This window comes from Hyperolius riggenbachi, chromosome 5 (assembly GCF_040937935.1).
Source record: "Hyperolius riggenbachi isolate aHypRig1 chromosome 5, aHypRig1.pri, whole genome shotgun sequence".
Lineage (NCBI taxonomy): Eukaryota > Metazoa > Chordata > Amphibia > Anura > Hyperoliidae > Hyperolius > Hyperolius riggenbachi.
Window position 1 is genome coordinate 89488143 of NC_090650.1, and position 19705 is coordinate 89507847.

General features: G+C 44.8%; 1 protein-coding gene across 2 annotated transcripts in view; it reads right to left on the bottom strand.

Annotated features, from left to right (window-relative positions):
• ITGB8 (integrin subunit beta 8) overlaps window positions 1-19705 on the bottom strand; it is a 185367-nt gene that overhangs the window by 19745 nt on the left and 145917 nt on the right. For both annotated transcript variants that reach the window (XM_068238639.1, XM_068238638.1), the window contains exon 10: window positions 6827-7232. In XM_068238639.1, coding sequence (XP_068094740.1) covers window positions 6827-7232 — 406 coding nt within the window. The remainder of the gene's footprint in view (window positions 1-6826; window positions 7233-19705) is intronic.

Below are 19705 nucleotides of genomic sequence, written 5' to 3' on the forward strand. Positions count from 1 at the left end.
GGGAGCCAGAAAGCACCACCCAGATCTCTTTCTGCCCTGTCTTCTCCACCCTCACCCATTTCTTATCCTTAACTCCATATGCCCAATCTAACAACCTACCCAACATACAGAATCAAAAAAGTTAGGGAGGAGAAGTGGCATGTGTCATAAAAACCTTTTGTTACTTTACCCAACATACAGGCCTGATAATAAACCTTAGGGTCCCACAACATTCTCATTTTAAAGATGGGGGCACTTATATTTGCAGAGATCACTTTAGAGTTGCTCCTGTTTCATTGCCTGATGAAGTGTGTTGAATCCCGAGAAGCACGTTGCAAATTTTTGGAGTTTTATGATTAAAGAACTTTCACTGAATACAGACTGTTTTGGTCTTTTTGGGGAGGTAAATCCAACACTACCTCCATCTTTAAACTGTTTTTAATCCTTTTTATTCTGTCCTGGCACCTCTGTTTATTATCCTTACATAGTCCAGTGGTTGAGGGGTGTTGCCCCCATCCCTTTCTTTCTACAGAGATCAACTTTTTAAACCCGAGTGGGATCGGGTCTAATCTCCCCACTTACTGATACAGTGGTTGCTTGAGTGTCAACACACCTTTGTGAGTACCATTCTATTTATGTAAGATCGCATCCAATATATTAACATACTACACTATATCGGGCTCTCGACTTTGTTTCTTTGCATTTCTCAAGCATTCTCATTTTAAACAATCTGTCTTCCACATTCTTTAAATCAATAATAATACATATAATACATATCAAGTTGATATGCTTAGTAGAAATATAGGTAAATAACTTGTGGCTGAGGAAGCAGAGAAGAGGTGAACTGCTAGTGGAAGAACAGGCAGAAATGGTTGCAGTGCTAGTGGCAGTGCAGGCATAGGAGTTAAATGTTGGTTGCAGTGCTGGCAAAAAACAGATAAAGAACTAGTGGCAGTGCAAGCAGACAAGAATTAAAGTGCTCATCATGGCAGTGCAGGCAGAAAAAAGGTAAATTGCTGTTGACAATGCAGTGCATGCATAGACAAAGTTAAATATTAGTGGCAGTGCAGGCAGACAAGAGGTAAAGTGCTGGTGTCGGTGAAGGCCAACAGGAGGCAAAGTGCTAGTGGCAGTGCAGACAGACAAAAGGTAAAGTGCTTGTGGTGGTGAAGGCCAACAAGAGGTAAAGTGTTGGTGGCAGTGCAGACAGACAAGAGGTAAAATGCTTGTAGTGGTGAAGGCCAACAAGAGGTAAAGTGCTGGTGGCAGTGCAGACAGACAAGAGGTAAAGTGCTGGTGGCAGTGCAGACAGACAAGAGGTAAAGTGCTGGTGGCAGTGCAGACAGACAAGAGGTAAAGTGCTGGTGGCAGTGCAGACAGACAAGAGGTAAAGTGCTCGTTGACAGTGCAGATAGACAAAAGATAATGTGCTTGTGGTGGTGAAGGCCAACAACAGGTTTAGTGCTGGTGGCAGTGCAGACAGACAAGAGGTAAAGTGCTCAATGACAGTGCAGATAGACAAAAGATAAAGTGCTGGTGTTGGTGAAGGCCAACAAGAGGTAAAGTGCTGGTGGCAGTGCAGACAGACAAGAGGTAAAGTGCTGGTGTTGGTGAAGGCCAACAAGAGGTAAAATGCTTCTGGCAGTGCAGGCTAAGAAGAGGTAAAATGCTAATGGAAGTGTTAAATGTTGATGGATGGGTAGGAACAGAAATGATTAAAGAAAACCTGAAGCAAAAAAAATTCTTAATATAATGAATTGTATGTGTAGTACGAATAATGAATAGAATATTAGTAGTAAAATGTTTCCCTAGTACAATGCATGGCACCAGCAGTGCGCAGCAGCAAGGGAAGTAGTTCCTCGTCCCATGGGAAGGGGAAGGGGGGTAAAGCAGGGATGTAGATACTCAGCCTGGGGGGAGGGGAACTGGTTAACTCTTTATCACAAAACAAATTCTACTTTAAAATAGCACTTGTTTTTTTTTTAGCTTTCCTTTTTGCATTTTACATTACAAAACGATCTGTAATTCATAAGCCAAACACATTCCAGTGTAAGCGATCCTGTTCTAGGGATGTCTAGAAAAAACATCAGAAACTCTAATGTAATTCAATGGTGTTTTTAATGGCTCCCCTGCAGAGGAGTTTGTGGTTAAAATAACAAACAGCACAAATCATTTACAATACAAGGCTCAGCTCTCATAGTTTATGCCCTATCCCATGCTGTGAGGAACATACAAGTCCATGGCTTAGATGAGCCGGGAGCAGAAGGGGAGCTGTGAGCTCTGGACACAGTCAATAAAGAGAGAGCACTAATCACTGAAGCATTACCTTGCTTCATTTCCTGAGAGCACAGCTCACAGTTATTATACAGGACAGTTAATGTCTAACTCCTGACCCATAACCAGATGTACGCGTTTGATAATACATGAAAAAAATCTGGGTGTTCACTTGTAAGTCAGAGATATAGCAAGCAGCGAGTTACTCCCATAATGCAGCGCTTGGTGATCAGTGGACAAGTGCAGACCCTTCCCCCTGAATTACATCTCTCACTCACCTGATGAGTATTATTTATATTATTTATATTTGTTTATCTGCACTGACTGACAGAACAGAGGAGAACAACATTCTTTGCTCTGTAAAACATCAAGTGAATGGTCCCTGCAATCCATTGAGTATTGTATGTGCAAGCAGTGCCTAACCAAATTGGACAATTTGGGAATGAGTGCGGGTTCAGAAATTCGGGCACCGCCATAGGAGCCTACATTAAATTACCAGAGGCGCCCATGAATAATAGCGTAAGCATAGTTCCGCTACAGTGTAGCAGAACTCTAGAGTTAGGCGTAGATTGATGGTGGTGGTCTATCTTAGGAATAGAAAGTGGCAACAGAGTTATGAACTCTAAAGCTGGTCATACACTAGGCCGATTCCCGCCAGATCGACAGCAGATTCGATCACTGGGATCGAATCTGCTGTCACATCGTTCCCGCTACACGCCGAATTTCGATCAATTTCGTCTGATCCCGTCGATCGCTCTGCGCGGAAAATTACCGGCGATCGCCTGCGGGTAGGGAGCGCGTCACTAGCGGCGTTCAAGTGCCCGACGACCGACGCAATAGAGCCCACATACATTACCTGCTCCGCCGGTCACCGCTGCTCCGTCTCCACTCTGGTCTGGTCTCCGGGTCCGGCATGCTTCACTTCCTCCTGCCCGGCAGGAAGTTTAAACAGTAGAGGGCGCTCTACTGTTTAAAACTTCCTGCCGTGCAGGAAGAAGTAAAGCATGCCGGACCTGGAGACCAGAGCGGAGACGGAGCAGCGGTGACCAGGGGCAGTCGCGCCGGCGGAGCAGGTAATGTATGCGGGGGGGGGGGGGGGGGGGGGAGCGGCGGCAGCACCACCACCACAACAGATTGTGAACGGTTTCAGCCTGAAATCGGTTCACGATCTGTTTGCAGTAAAGGCAGCCATACGATCCCTCTCTGATCAGATTCGATCAGAGAGGGATCTATCTGTTGGTCGAATTTGATGGCAAATCGACCAGTGTATGGCTACCTTAATGTTAGGTATACTGTAGATGGAGTGGTGGTTAAAGTTAGGCATAGATAGGAGCAGTTCTTGTTAGGAATAAATGGAGGCATTGATAGGGGAGGGTTCTTGTTAGGCATCGATAGGAGAGGGCTCTTGTTAGACATCCATAGGGGAGGGCTCTTGTTAGACATTTATAGGGGAGGGGTATTGTTAGGCATCGATAAGGGAGGGTTCTTGGAAGGTATAGATGGGGGGCTCCTGTTAGTCATAAGGTTCTTATCGGGCATAGGTATGGGAGGGTTCTTGTTAGGCATCAGTAATGGATGGTTTTTATTAGGCATCGATAGGGGAGGGTTCTTGTTAGGCATCAATAGATTAGGGTTCTTATTAGGCATAGATGGGAGCGGGGAGGGGGCTCCTGTTAATCATAAATAGGTTGGATCCTGTTAGAGCCCGTTTGCATTAGATGCGGTGTGATGCAGCTACATAGACGCATCGCACCACGGCTGGACTGTAACCAATGCACGGCAATAGAACAGTTTCCATTGTGTGCTGGTTATGCATAATGCAAAGCAGTGCAGAGTGAGCAGAGAATCTGCAGCATACTGCAGATTCTCGCACGGCTGCATCTGCCTGCTGCCTCCTTCTATGCACTTCCGCATCTCCCGATGTGGAAGTGACGCGAACGGGAGCGGAAGTGATGCGAGGTGACGCGATAGTCGCAATGCATCTCTTTCGCCAATGAAAAAGGGCCCTTAGGCAAGGGTTTTTGTTAGGCATAGATAGGTAGGTTCCTGTTAGGCATCTATGGTATATATTATTATTATTATTATTATTATTATGATTGATTTATAAAGCGCCAACTTATTCCGTGGCGCTGTACAAAGTAAGAAACAAACATGGGGTACATAATAATACAGACAATGGTGTACACCAATATACAAGATACATAATTAGTGACAAAATACAAAGAATGATACAAAATACAAATTATCGAATTGGTAATGACAGTGATAAAATTAACATGATAAATAAAATGTATAATGGTTACCAAGACACAAAAGGGGGAGAGAGCCCTGCCCTTGCGAGCTTACAATCTAAAGGGAATGGGGGGGGGGGGGGACAGGAGGAGGGGTAGTATGCAGCAAATATATAGAGGCTTTGTGTTTTAGGATACCTAGTAGGAGTGCAATTTGGTCTTAGTACAAAGGGAAGTAGCCTAAGGTAGAGCATATGCTTGTCGGAACAAGTGTGTTTTTAGAGAGCTTTTAAAGGTAACAAAGGTTGGCGAGTGACGGATGTGTTGTGGGAGGGCATTCCAGAGGAGGGGTGAAGCACGTGCGAAGTCTTGTAAACGTGAATGTGAGGAGTTGATTCTAGAGGAGGACAACAGAAGATCATGTGCCGATCTGAGATTGCGATTGGGTTTGTATCTGGAGATTAGTGAGGATATGTACCGGGGAGAGAGATTGTGGAGAGCTTTGTAGGTTAGGGTTAGGAGTTTGAACTGAATCCTCTGGTTAATTTGCAGCCAGTGAAGAGCTTGACAAAGAGGGTCGGCAGAGGAAGATCGAGAAGAAAGATGAATGAGACGAGCAGCTGAGTTCAGTACCGACTGGAGTGGGGTCAGATTGTTAGACGGTAGTCCACAAAGTAGTACGTTGCAGTAGTCCAGACGAGAAATTATGAGAGCATGTATTAACATTTTAGTTGTGTCTTGAGTGAGAAAGGGACGGATGCGAGATATGTTTTTGAGTTGGAGATGGCAGGAGCTGGTTATGGAGTGAACATGTGGAATAAAAGAGAGAGATGAGTCGAATATCACCCCCAAGCACCGAGCTTTGGGAACTGAAGTTATGGGAGTGTTATTAACATTTATTGTAACTTCAGGCAGGGAGGTGGACAGAGACGGTGGAAAAATTATTAGTTCTGTTTTACTCATATTAAGTTTTAGGACGCGAGAGGACATGAAGGAGGATATAGCAGACAAGCAGTCAGGAACACGTTTAAGGAGGGAGTTAAGGTCTGGGGCAGAGAGGTACAGTTGTGTATCGTCTGCATAGAGGTGGTATTGAAACCCGAATGACTTGATTAAATCACCAAGACCATGCATGTAGATAGAAAAAAGGAGGGGACCAAGGACAGAGCCTTGGGGAACCCCGACAGACAAAGCATGAGGAGAAGAGATCTGATCTGAGTAGGAGACTGTGACGGACCTTCCAGAGAGGTAGGAAGATAATCATGTGAGAGCAAGGCCCTTTATTCCGACATTTGAAAGTATTTGTAGGAGTAAGGTGTGGTCGACAGTATCAAATGCTGATGACAGGTCAAGAAGGATGAGTATGGAAAATTGACCTTTGGATTTGGCTGTAAAAAGGTCATTGGCCACTTTGGTAAGGGCTGTTTCCGTGGAGTGGTTAGAGCGAAAGCCAGACTGGAACTGATCAAGTAGGGAGTTAGCAGATAAATAATGGCTTAATTCTGCATGTATATGGCGTTCAAGTAGTTTGGATGCAAATAGGAGAAGGGACACTGGGCAGTAGTTGGCAAGTGTGGTAGGATCTAGAGAAGGTTTTTTAAGTAGTGGTGTCACAACAGCTTTTTTGAGTGGGGACGGAAAGATGCCAGTAGCAGGGGCGTAACTAAGCCCCACCGGGCCCCCCTGCAGAACTTCAGAGCGCCCCCCCCCCCCCCCGTTTAAAAAGGAAATAAATAGGCATTTAGAGAGACTGCAGTAAAATGATCTGCCAGTACTGGTTTCTTCTGGCTAGATGAAGCCTTGGTGTGCTCTTTGGGGTCCCCTCTCCTCCTCTATAATATACATATGGATTTAATATGAACAACATATTGGGCCTTGGAATCATATACAATGTTCTAGTTATCTTATTGAAATTGCTGTATTGATATCTGTATTTCCGGACAAGTGAATTGTCAAGATGCCATGTGTATATCTTTGATAAGTGTCATTGACAATGCCTTACTTTGTCAATTGTTGTATTTTGTTTTCCTTCCAAAGTAAACAATGTTTAAGGCCCTGTTCACAGTGGTCAGTTGCGTTGCAGAATAATATGGGCCTGTTCACAGTAACGGATCACGTTATTCTAACTCGCTGCATGCAGGCTTTGTATGGTCCATGTTCAGTCTTCATTGCAGTTCACAGTCATTATAATGAGATAGTTGTGCAACTGACCGCTGTGAACTTAGCCTGAAACTAAAAGGAAATAAATGTGTCAGCCTCCACATGCATCTCCCTTCAGGTGTGTTTTCACACAAAGCACAACTAAGACAGGTTCAGCAACAAATCATTTCAATGCTACTTACCAGAACACAATTTTCCTTTGTAGTATGGACAAGAGAAGTCATCCATTTCACAGTATTTCCCATATATTTTTCCCAGTTTGGTTTCATGGCAGTAGCACTTTCCACAGAGACATGCCCCCCTTCCGCTGCAGTGGGCCTCAGATGGGGAATGCTTGCAGCTCTCAGGCAGATATGCGGATTCACCAGAGCTGCAGTTATTGTCTCTACAAGGAACTCCTGGGCAGTCCGGGTGGACCTCAGTTATGCACGGCTCCTTAGGCCTCAATGGGCCGTTACACTGACAAGTGCAAGTCCTGTGTATTTTTATTTTTACGGTTTCATTGAAACCAATGGGTTTTAGGATGATGTAGTTCTGTCCTCCTCCTACATCACAACTGTCCATCGTTATCGTTACATTAAATAGAACCTAAACAACAAAAACAACAGATTGTTACACATATTTATAAAATGTTTTACTTTATGCTTCTTGCTGCCGTAAGACTGTTAACCAGCCAACCCAGCCACTGCTACATCACCACTCCTTTGCTCACTACACTGGCTAGGCTACCCATAAAATTTGCTACCATTCAAATCGCTACATGACCTAGGCCCTGGGTAACTGAAGGATTTGTTGCAACTGCGTCACACCATCCGAAGAAAAAAGTGGGTTCCGTACAATGCCGTTCCAAAATTGCAAAAAACACCTTTATTGAGTCAAGAAAAAACACACAGCCAGGTCACTGGCATGTTTTGGACTCACAATGGCCCTTAATCATACCAGCCACAACCTCAGATCAAAGTAATAACTTCACCACCCCTAGAGTACAACTCAAAACTTCTGGAGCTACAGCTTTTTGTCATGCTGTCCCTACCCTGTAGGATGCCTTGCCAAACCTATTAAGACAGCTCCCACCCTGTACACTGAAAACTGAAAAGCCACCTGTTTAGTCTGGCATTTATGATCTGAGACACGTTTATGCGCTTTGGGTCACACGGGAGAAAAACACTTTAGGCCTCTTGCACACTGCATGCATTTCAGATTCCGATTCCGCTTTTTAATCTGTTTTTACATCCGATTCCGATTCAGATTTTTAATCTTAACTGCATGCTGCGTTTTTTGATCCGTTTTTCTGTTGAATGTATTCAAGAAAAATCGGAAACGGAATCGGAATCGGAAACGGAATCGGAATACGGATTTGCAGTGTGCAGGGAGCCTTACAAAGGTTTTGTTGTCGTTGTACTTGCATAGCATACCTTAACACAGTAACACTTGCGTTAATCATGTACTGTGGGCCTTGCTAATCGTGTAACATGCGGTACACTTCTGACGGTAGTGACGGTAATATTGCAGTGTGCTGTCTGCACATGGCAATATTACCGGTGGTTAGTGCACCAATTCCTAGGTGTGAAGTGGTAAAACAACTCTGGACTTTTTTTTTATTTATTTTTTTATTTGTTTTATCGCAGGTAGAAAAAACAAACAGGTAGAAAATGAGTATCAATAGCAATTGTGCAAATATACATACACTGCAATGCAGGCTTATTTGTCTTATAACCATAAAGTCCCCTTTATATTGAAAGAAAATCACCTACCCACCCACCAATGCTTCACTAATATGTAAAGCAATCTCATAAGTGGTCATTAGTGTACGTAAAACGCAGGGGATAGACAGCAGAATTACATAGAAAGGAACAATACCACTGAGCAACAGGCTCAGATAACAAAAAGCTAGCATCAACTGGTACCCATGAACCATCAATCTGGATTTCCTACACCGGAATGCAGCTAGCTTTCCCAAACTGTGCTGAACTTTAAGGGAAATATACGATCACCATAGCAGGAATAGTTGCTGCTATGGGGCCCGTAGCCATGGGGGGCCTAGTGTACATGGTCGGTGGCGGTAATATGGGGGTCCATGGCAGCTCCCCAAAGTGAAAACTAGCAGCAGCAACAAGTGACACACTTCCACGGCACGGCTTCCTTCTGCCTACCTATACTGGGGGCCCTCTAACTCATTATACTGGGGGCTCTCTGACTACCTATACTGGGAGCCCTCTGACTCATTATACTGGGGGCTCTCTGACTACCTATACTGGGGGGAACTCTGGCTATCAATACTGGGGTCCCACTGACTCCCTATACTAGGGGCCCTCTGACTACCTATACTGGGGGCCCTCTGACTACTTATACTGGGGGCCCTCTGGCTACCTATACTGAAGGTGCTACCTTTGGCTACCTGTACTGTTTACCTATAGCGGGGGCCTGTACGGAGGAACCTGTGGCTAGCTATACTGAGCAGACTGTTCTGGCTACCTAGATGGGGGTCATCTCTGGCTACCTATACTGGGGGACACCTACACTGGGGAGGCACTACTTCTGGCATCCTATAACGGAGGTGGAGGTGGGGCTTTGGCTTCCTATACTGAGGTCTAACTGGGGGTACCTCTGGCCCTGTTACTGGAGGGCTACTTAGTGCTGGGGGACCCTCTGGCTACCTAAAATTGGGGTGTGGGGGAGGCCCACAAAGGTGCCTTATGTTTTTTTTTTTTTTCGGGGGGTCCAAAACTTTGCTATGGGGCCCCATGTATACCGCGATAACCTGGCCAGAGGCTGTAGGCATTACACATTATTCAAAAAGTAAACAACAAAACACCCAAATTGACCTAAACTTTACTTTAAGGCACATAAACTGGGCTCTCACACCTGATTGGCTGCAGGTCAGCACAACTATTTTGGTTTGCTTTTTTTTTAAGAAATGAGTCATTTGATCTCCTAACAGAATACAGCAAAACAACACTTTACTGTGCAAATGGGAGATAATGAACCTGCTCAAAAAGCAGACCTGCGAACAACTGCCATGGCCAGGGGAAAAGTACATAACATCCCACATAAACCCTCTGCTAAACCACACGCTGTCCTTTTGGCAGTACAGCATGAGGAATTAAACGTAAATCAATTTGTCATGTGATATCCCTTTCACTGAATTGCTTAGCTTTGGACCCAGAGTGGGGAACTGGACATGTAGTACAAGTAAAATGACAGTAAGCGATTTGTACAAAGGATGTATGCTCAGAAAAAAAATACTGTTGCATGTGGTGTTTGTCATGGAGAGAATCCGAAGACATAACAACAAAAGTTGTTTAGGTGACACCTTAAAGGGACTCCGAGCACCTCTCATGGGCATGCCTTTAAGACTCCGATCAGTACTGCAAAGTACTTAAAGATGCATACCTTTCTGTAGCTTGTGCTCTCCTCTTTCATTTGATACCTGGATCGCCGTTCTACACCAAACAGTTTTTGTTCAATTTCAAATTTAAAAAATCACAGCTGCCATCTTGACTATTTTATAACTTTCGAGTCACCCCTGTCTTCTCTGTTAGAGAAGTGCATCACTGAATGAAGCAGGAAGAGGAAGTGACACGCATGGCCATTGCAAGAGGCTCCTCCAGAGGGTTCATAGCATGACTTTGTTGGAAGTCGTCTGGCTTAAAGGCATACCCATGAGAGGTGCTTTAACCACCTTGGCGTTCTATTAAGATCGCCAGGGCGGCTGTGGGAGGGGTTTTTTTTTAATAATAAAAAAACTATTTCATGCAGCCAACTGAAAGTTGGCTGCATGAAAGCCCACTAGAGGGCGCTCCGGATGCGTTCTTCTGATTGCCTCCGGCGGGCAGAAGTAACACGGAAGGCCGCAATGAGCGGCCTTCCGTGTTTCACTTACCTCGTCGCCATGGCGACGAGCAGAGTGATGTCATGGACGTCAGCCGCCTCCGATCCAGCCCTTAGCGCTGGCCGGAACAATTTGTTCCGGCTGCGCAGGGCTCAGGCGGCTAGGGGGACCCTCTTTCGCCGCTGCTCGCGGCGGATCGCCGCTGCTCGCGGCGGATCGCCGCAGGGCGGCGGCGATCAGGCAGCACACGCGGCTGGCAAAGTGCCGGCTGCGTGTGCTGCTTTTTATTTGATCAAAATCGGCCCAGCAGGGCCTGAGCGGCACCCTCTGGCGTTAATGGACGAGCTGAGCTCGTCCATACCGCTAAGGTGGTTAATGACTAACTGTACAGATTTCTTTGCAAGCGTTCCAAACTTTGTATTTCTTCTTCAGGCATGATACTGCATAGTTAAGATCCAGTTCTGGGGGTATCTAAAGTGTTCCATGCCCTATCATCAGTGGCTGTGCTGCATTCAAATGAGAATGCTTTTGCTAGTTTGGGGGGTCTAGTCCAAAACCTGTCACTTCTGTCAGATTTCTACTACCTACTGTAAGTGACAGCAACATAGGAGAGAAGTAATTTGTGGCTCATTTTACTGTGGAAAAAACGTACTTCTTATTTGTCTGTTTGCACATATTTTAAATTTTACAATTTTTCGCCATAGTGCCCCTTTAAAGAGGATCTGTACTGTCCAATTTCTACAATAAAAAACATACCAATCGAGTCACTGTGATCTCCTGGGTCCCTCTTGGCTGTTTCCGCCGTTACAGATGTTACAGTATACTGTACTGCAGGTTTTTATTACATAATGAATTATCTGCACTCCAGTCTACAGACAAGGTGAAACTGAGAGCAATAAACAAAGCACACACACAGAGCCTGGAGGGGGCGTGCATAACGTCTCCCTATCACAGCAGAGGAAGCACATTCCTCCCTGGGTCAACAAAGCTTGATAAAGAAAAGAAGATTAGATATATTACAGAGACAGTGCAGCTAGAAAAGGCTGCAGTAATGCAGACCACATTAGAACAGGTATAGGAACTTAGAGACTGCTGGTACGGAAGTGGTTTAAGAAATGTTTTTTTCTGTAAAGGATATTATGAAGTTGCTTATCTTTTATGGCCTATACACACCAGCTACAAATGTAGCTGGTGGCTAGCACACGGGACCGTCTGCGCAGTTCCCTCCACATACACACTGCGGAAGAGGGATTAGGCATGCGACGGAAGCTGTCGCCGACGTCCCTCCCCCCCCCCCCCCCCCCGCCAGAAACACAGTGCACTGAAGTGTAGGTCGCTTACCCACGCGGACTAGCGACAGTTGCGGCGGCAACTGTCGCCAGGCGATTGACCGCACCAATCGCCTGGCGACAGCAGCGACGAGCGACGATTCGGGGTGTGCGCCCATGTTGCACCTCATACTTACGGGCGACCTGTTGCCGCAACACGCGCGCGCCACGTGATTGCGGCGACAATTGTAGCCCGTGAGTATGGGCCATTAGAGCAGAGAGGAAGTCCTGGGTTTAGGTCTGCTTTAAACTAGACATGCAAGACAGCTGAAAAGCTGCAATGAATCATTTAATAATACTGAATAAGTTAATGCGCCATGATAAGTGTAACATACTGAGGCCCTTATTAAATTCACTTTTCTCTTAGGTTTTCTCCATGCAAATAATATTTCATTTTCTGCTAAAAATAGCTTTTCAGCACTCGGCAATTGAAAAAGTACAAAAAAGTAGATGGAAAAATACTGTCAAAATAATTCTGAGTATTTACTTGCTTGTCGGTGGCTTGAAAGGCATTTTATTGATAATGTGTAAAATGATTACCTAGAAGAAAACTAAGGAGTAAAAATGAACTGAATGAGGGCCAAGGTATGAATATATCACCTAAGGGCCTGTATGTGTTAATGTACAGTAAGTAAAGAATTCAGTGGTAAAATAATGCAAAGGAAAAAAGCAAATACAAAACTGGAATGGTCCGGCCAAGCATCACCATTACCATTCTTGTTTCGCTTTTCTACTTGGAGGATGATTAAAGCATCTTAGAGAACTCTTGTCCATCATTTGACAGCTGTAGGGAAATGACTGCAGCGCCTGGGAAGCCATCTGGTGCAGAGTGTGTCTGCTCTGCTTCCATTTCTGACACTAAAATTTGCAACACCTTTCAACAAGACTTTTTTTTACCAACACATTGAAGTCCCTTATGTAGGAGTATTTATGGAGCTCAGACAAGTTTTTTTTCTTTCTTTTTACTTTATACTTTGTTACCTATATTTTATCTGACAGGCCAAAGAACTACATAACCAAAATAAAAATTGCCAATATTGCCAATCTTGTAGCAAAGCTCTCCAATGTACATTAATGTACAACTATAGCCATTCCCCCCAAAAATATTTCAGAAAATGCAGATGATGAATAAATGATGCCTACAAACAATGTTTTTAATGCTAAAAATAATAAGCCAGATATAAATGTAAAAACAACCCAAAACACTATATATTCCCTTTAAAGAATACAAAACCACAGTAATTCAATAAGCATTAACTGTTTGTCCATTTTTTAATAGCGTAGAAACCTTTACTGAACGTTTGCTAGAGCTGAAGCTGGGACATGGTCAGATAATTTGGCAGCGGCACACAATGATGAAGAATGTAACTCAAGGTGGAAAGTGCAGATGGAAGCATTTGACACTTTCAATCTACAGTTTGTGCAATCATTTCCCATAACAGATGTTCGGGTCAAGCAAAGGCCAAATGCACCATGAAAGTTTTATAGGTGAGGCTAATTTTCAGAACTGTCTGCAAAGTACATCGCGCTTTGTTTTTCCAAGAAATGGAAGATGGAAAGCATGCGGAGGATAGACACCCAGCTGCAATTTCCACAAAACAGACTTTTATCAATATGAAAAATAATATATAAAAAGCATAAAAAGTGTGTGTGGGGGACGGGGGGAGACACTCCGGACTATAAGACACATTTAGGCAGAGCCGGGACAAGGTCCTCCAGCACCCAAGGCTGAGACACCAAAGTGCGCCCCTCCATCCCTGCCACCCCAGTCATCACACACTGATTGCTATTAGACTAAGAGGCGCCACAGGGCCCACAACCTCCCCAACACCTTAATATGTAGTTATCTGGCTTGCAGTCACTGCCATGTATCCCCTTTTCTTATTTCTTTCTGCTTCAAACACAATTAGGAATGACAGCTGAATGAATTCTGCGCCCCCTCCTACACTGCGCCCTGAGGCTGGAGCCTCTCCAGCCTATGCCTCTGCCCGGCCCTGCATTCAGGTTTAGAGGGCAAAACTAAGGGGAAAAAAAGAGTTAATACTAAACCCGGTGTGTCCATGGTGCAAGGCATCTTATGGACCTTTTCCCCCCAAACTGTCTCTGTCCTAGCTACACTGTCCAGCTACACTGACAATGCTCCTAGATACTCCCACTACATTCCCAGCTACACTGACTACACCCCCAGTTACACTGACTACACTCCTAGCTACACTGACTACACTCCCAGCTACACTGACTACACTCCCAGCTACACTGACTACACTCCCAGTTACACTAACTACACTCCCAGGTACACTGACTACACTCCCAGCTACACTGACTACACTCCCAGCTACACTGACTACACTCCCAGCTGCACTGACTATGCTCCCAGATACTCACTACACTCCTCTCCCAGCTACACTGACTACACCCCCAGTTACACTGACTACACCCCCAGTTACACTGACTACACTCCCAGGTACACTGACTACACTCCCAGCTACACTGACTACACTCCCAGCTACACTGACTACACTCCCAACTGCACTGACTATGCTCCCAGATACTCACTACACTCCTCTCCCAGCTACACTGACTACACTCCCAGCTACACTGACTACACCCCCAGTTACACTGACTACACTCCTAGCTACACTGACTACACTCCCAGATACACTGACTACACTCCCAGATACACTGACTAAACTCCCAGCTACACTGACTACACTCCCAGCTACACTGACTACACTCCTAGCTACACTGACTACACTGCCATTTACACTGACTACACTTCCAGTTACACTGACTACACTCCCAGTTACACTGACTACACTCCCAGCTACATTGACTACTCTCCCAGTTACACTGACTACACTCCCAGCTACACTGACTATGCTCCCAGATACTCACTACACTCCTCTCCCAGCTACACTGACTACACCGCCAGCTACACTGACTACATTCCCAGCTACACTGACTACACTCCCAGCTACACTGACTACACTCCTAGCTACACTGACATTTACACTGACTACACTCACAGCTAACTACATGCTCTTACCGACCCAGTGATGTGCTCAGAGTCCTCTGTCCATCTCCTCCCTCTGTCTTATCCACTGCATACAGAAGATGCTGCCACTGTATACACTCATCCTCCATGGCCCCTGTACTTCAAGGTTCACTGTTGCCCTCTAGCTGCGCACGTCATGTGTGACCTGATGGTGCAAGTGTACTGGGCACAGCGGTGAACCTGGAAGGATGGAAACCATGGAGAGCAAGTGCATACAGCATCTGCTGTATACAGCAGGTGAGACGGGCAGAGGAGACAGAGCGTGTAGCTGGATCAGTAAGAACTTGTGTATGGAGGGGGGGGGGGGGGGGGGTATGTCTGGCCAAACCTTCAAAATATAAAACGCACTGACTTTTTTTACCCCAATTTTTTTTGGGAAAAAGTGTGTTCTATATTCTGAAAAATACAGTAAATTATAGTTTAAGATTAAAAATGTTAAAGCTTTTCAAACAGAGATAAATTAAAATCTTGTGAAAAGATTTTCATATTTCTATATTTCTTTTGTCTTATCCCCAAAGCATTCAAAATAGCTCTAACATTCATACTTTGTTCTGTTTATGCTAATGGTGGAGACTGTAATGATTTGCAGGGAGGCTACAGCATACGTGCCATAGTAACAAAGAATTAATGAGACTAAAAACAGGTATAATAAATCATGGAAGTTAACTCTGTGACTTATAGCCGTGTCATGTCTATGTTCTGTTGTTGAATACCATTCTTGGATATAAAGGGTTGCATTTTACTTTTGCCATAATCCAAAATGTCCCTTGTTCATACCTTTCCAAAAATATTGTTTACATCTAATATATTTTTTACTCACGTGAAAAAAAGAAAGAAACCAGATCACCTACACTGAATGGGGGGAGGGAGGGTTATAGGGGACTTCGTACTATCTATAATAAAGATGGGGTGGGGGGGGGGTCATCTGGCTTCCTAGCACCCTAAGTGTGTGTGTGTGTGTGTGTGTGTGTGTGTGTCTGGGGGTGGGGGAGTCATCTGGCTACCTATACTCAGGAGCCAGGGAGGAGTCATTTGACTACCTATACTGAAAGGGGAGGTAATCATCTGGCTACGTATATTTAAGGGGGAGGAGTTGTATGGCTACCTATATTTCTATATTTATGGGGGGGGGGGGAGTCATTATGAATTATTGAAGGGGGGATCATCTGGCTACCTGTACTGGGGAGTCGACAAACTGTGGAAAATGGTTCACCAGCCTCAGGGTTTTACCATATAGATCTTGGGGTGTCCTACTGGGATGAGGGGTCCATCACACCTCTCAATCTCAAAGTCCCAAAGAAGATTCCCATCCAGGACTCGGCCCACAATGGATGTAATATAAATAATACAAAATAATAATAATAAATAATATAAATACAAGTTTCGATATTACATCCATTGTGGGTCGAGTCCTGTTTTGGAATCTTCACGATTTGGTACCTACACTGGGGGTCATGACCATATTCAGACCCCTCCACTGCTGCCTGGGTCCCTCTTCTTCCTCATGCCTGTGCTCTTATCTGTGTAAATACAACTATAACTGTACTGGGTATGTGCAAGAATGGTCTGTATAGGCCCAGTAGCACAAAAGCGCTCATGCACAGAGGAAAATGCCATGTGTGAGTGGCTTTGTGCTACTGGGTATATGAGGACCATACTTGCACACGACCAGTATGGTCAAAAATGCTTGATTGGTATGCTCTCACCTGTACCTCTTCCTTGCCTCTAATCCTCCCTCAAGATCTGCTCAGTCTCAAATGCTGTCTTTCTCTTCAGCTCTTCCAATATACTAATGCACTCCACACATGGAAACTTCTTCAACCTACTGTGAATTACAATATTTATAGAAGTCCCTCAAAAGGATTTTTTCAACACATGGAACATATTCCTGTGTTCTAACCATTAAAACAAGAGCTGGTCTAATTTGACTAATCTCTTGAATTAATTAAGTCATTTTTAGAAAACAACCTCTTTATTTACTCCGTGACTCTGGTGACTTGAAAAACATGCTTTGTTAGCGGTAGCTTTGCAGAACTCTTCACTGTAAAAGTCTTTCTCAAATCATTCCTATAAACAAGAAATCAACTCCACCTGTATGCAGCAGCAGCACAAGCCCTCTCCTGTGCTTGGCATTAACATCTGCCATAATACCTAGCAACACAGTCACATACTCATTTGTGGCAGCTAAAATATTATATATCCATATTAATTGAATTGTAGGAAGGCACAATAGGAAGTGACCTACAAGGATGTCAAGACTTCTCTAGATAAAAAGTAGGATCATCCCAGCACAAATCCTCTAGATACAGAGTAGGATCATCCCAGCATGAGTTCTCTAGATACAGAGTAGGATCATCCCAGCATGAGTTCTCTAGATACAGAGTAGGATCATCCCAGCATGAGTTCTCTAGATACAGAGTAGGATCATCCCAGCACAAGTTCTCTAGATACAGAGTAGGCTCATCCCAGCCCGAGTTCTCTGGATACAGAGTAGGATCATCAAAGCACAAGTTCTCTGGATACAGAGTAGGATCATCCCAGCACAAGTTCACTGGATACAGAGTAGGATCATCCCAGCATGAGTTCTCTGGATACAGAGTAGGATCATCCCAGCACAAGTTCACTGGATACAGAGTAGGATTATCCCAGCATGAGTTCTCTAGATACAGATTAGGATCATCCCAGCACAAGTTCTCTGGTCACAGAGAAGGATCATCCCAGCATGAGTTCTCTAGATACAGAGAAGACTCATCCCACCACAAGTTCTCTGGGTACAGAGTAGGATCATCCCAGCACGAGTTCTCTAGATACAGAGTAGGATCATCCCAGCATGCCTTTTCTGGATACAGAGTAGGATCATCCGAGCACAAGCTCTCTAGATACAGAGTAGGATCATCCCAGAATGCATTCTCTACACACAGAGTAGGGTCATCCCAGCATCAGTTCTCTAGATACAGAGTAGGATCATTCCAGCATGAGCTCTCTAGATACAGAGTAAGATCATCCCAGCATGAGTTCTCTAGATACAGAGTAGGCTCATCCCAGCACGACCTCTCTAGATAGAGTAGGATCATACCAGCACAAATTCTCTGGATACAGAGTAGGAACTTCCCAGCATGAGTTCTTTAGGTACAGAGTAGGATCACCCAGCACAACTTCTCTAGATACAGAGTAGGATCATCCCAGCACAACTTCTCTAGATACAGAGTAGGGTCTTCTCAGCACGAGTTCTCTAGATACAGAGTAGGCTCATCCCAGCACGACTTCTATATATATGGAGTAGGATCATTCCAGCACAAATTCTCTGGATACAGAGTAGGATCGTCCCAGCATGAGTTCTTTAGGTACAGAGTAGGATCACCCAACACAACGTCTCTAGATACAAAGTAGGATCATCCCAGCACGACTTCTCTAGATACAGAGTAGGGTCATCCGAGCATGAGTTCTCTAGATACAGAGTAGGCTCATCCCAGCATGACTTCTCTAGATACAGAGTAGGGTCATCCCAGCACGAGTTCTCTAGATACAGAGTAGGCTCATCCCAGCACGAGTTCTCTAGATACAGAGTAGGATCATCCCAGCATGAGTTCTCTAGATACAGAGTAGGATCATCCCAGCACGAGTTCTCTAGATACAGAGTAGGCTCATCCCAGCACTAGTTCTCTAGATACAGAGTAGGATCATCCCAGCACTAGTTCTCTAGATACAGAGTAGGATCATCCCAGCACAACTCCTCTAGATACAGAGTAGCATCATCCCAGCACTAGTTCTCTAGATACAGAGTAGGGTCATCCCAGCACGACTTCTCTAGATACAGAGTAGGGTCATCCCAGCACTAGTTCTCTAGATACAGAGTAGGCTCATCTCAGCACGACTTCTCTGGATAGAGTAGGATCATTCCAGCACAAATTCTCTGGATACAGAGTAGGATCGTCCCAGCATGAGTTCTCTAGATACAGAGTAGGATCATCCCAGCACGACTTCTCTAGATAGAGAGTAGGGTCATCCCAGCATGAGTTCTCTAGATACAGAGTAGGTTCATCCCAGCATGACTTCTCTAGATACAGAGTAGGGCCATCCCAGCACGAGTTCTCTAGATACAGAGTAAGCTCATCCCAGCACGAGTTCTCTAGATACAGAGTAGGATCATCCCAGCATGAGTTCTCTAGATACAGAGTAGGATCATCCCAGTACGAGCTCTCTAGATACAGAGTAGGCTCATCCCAGCACTAGTTCTCTAGATACAGAGTAGGATCATCCCAGCACTAGTTCTCTAGATACAGAGTAGGATCATCCCAGCACTAGTTCTCTAGATACAGAGTAGGATCATCCCAGCACTAGTTCTCTAGATACAGAGTAGGATCATCCCAGCACTAGTTCTCTAGATACAGAGTAGGATCATCCCAGCACAACTCCTCTAGATACAGAGTAGGATCATCCCAGCACTAGTTCTCTAGACACAGAGTAGGATCATCCTAGCACTAGTTCTCTAAATACAGAGTAGGATCATCCCAGCATCAGTTCTCTAGATACAGAGTAGGATCATCCCAGCACTAGTTCTCAAGATACCGAGGGCACTATCAGCACGGAGTTTCTATGTGCTCCCCGTGTCTGTGTGGGTTTCCTCTGGGCACTCCGGTTTACTCACACATTCCAAGAACATACAGATGATGGTTCAAATCCCAGCCAGGGCACTATCTTCACAGAGTGTGTATGTCCTGCCTGTGTCTGTGAGGGTTTCCTCCAGAAACCCACATAGACACAGGGTGTGGGTACCTGGTGGTTAGTAAGTTCATTGGTTTCCTCCTAAATTGGCCTACAAGATACATACATAGACATATGACTA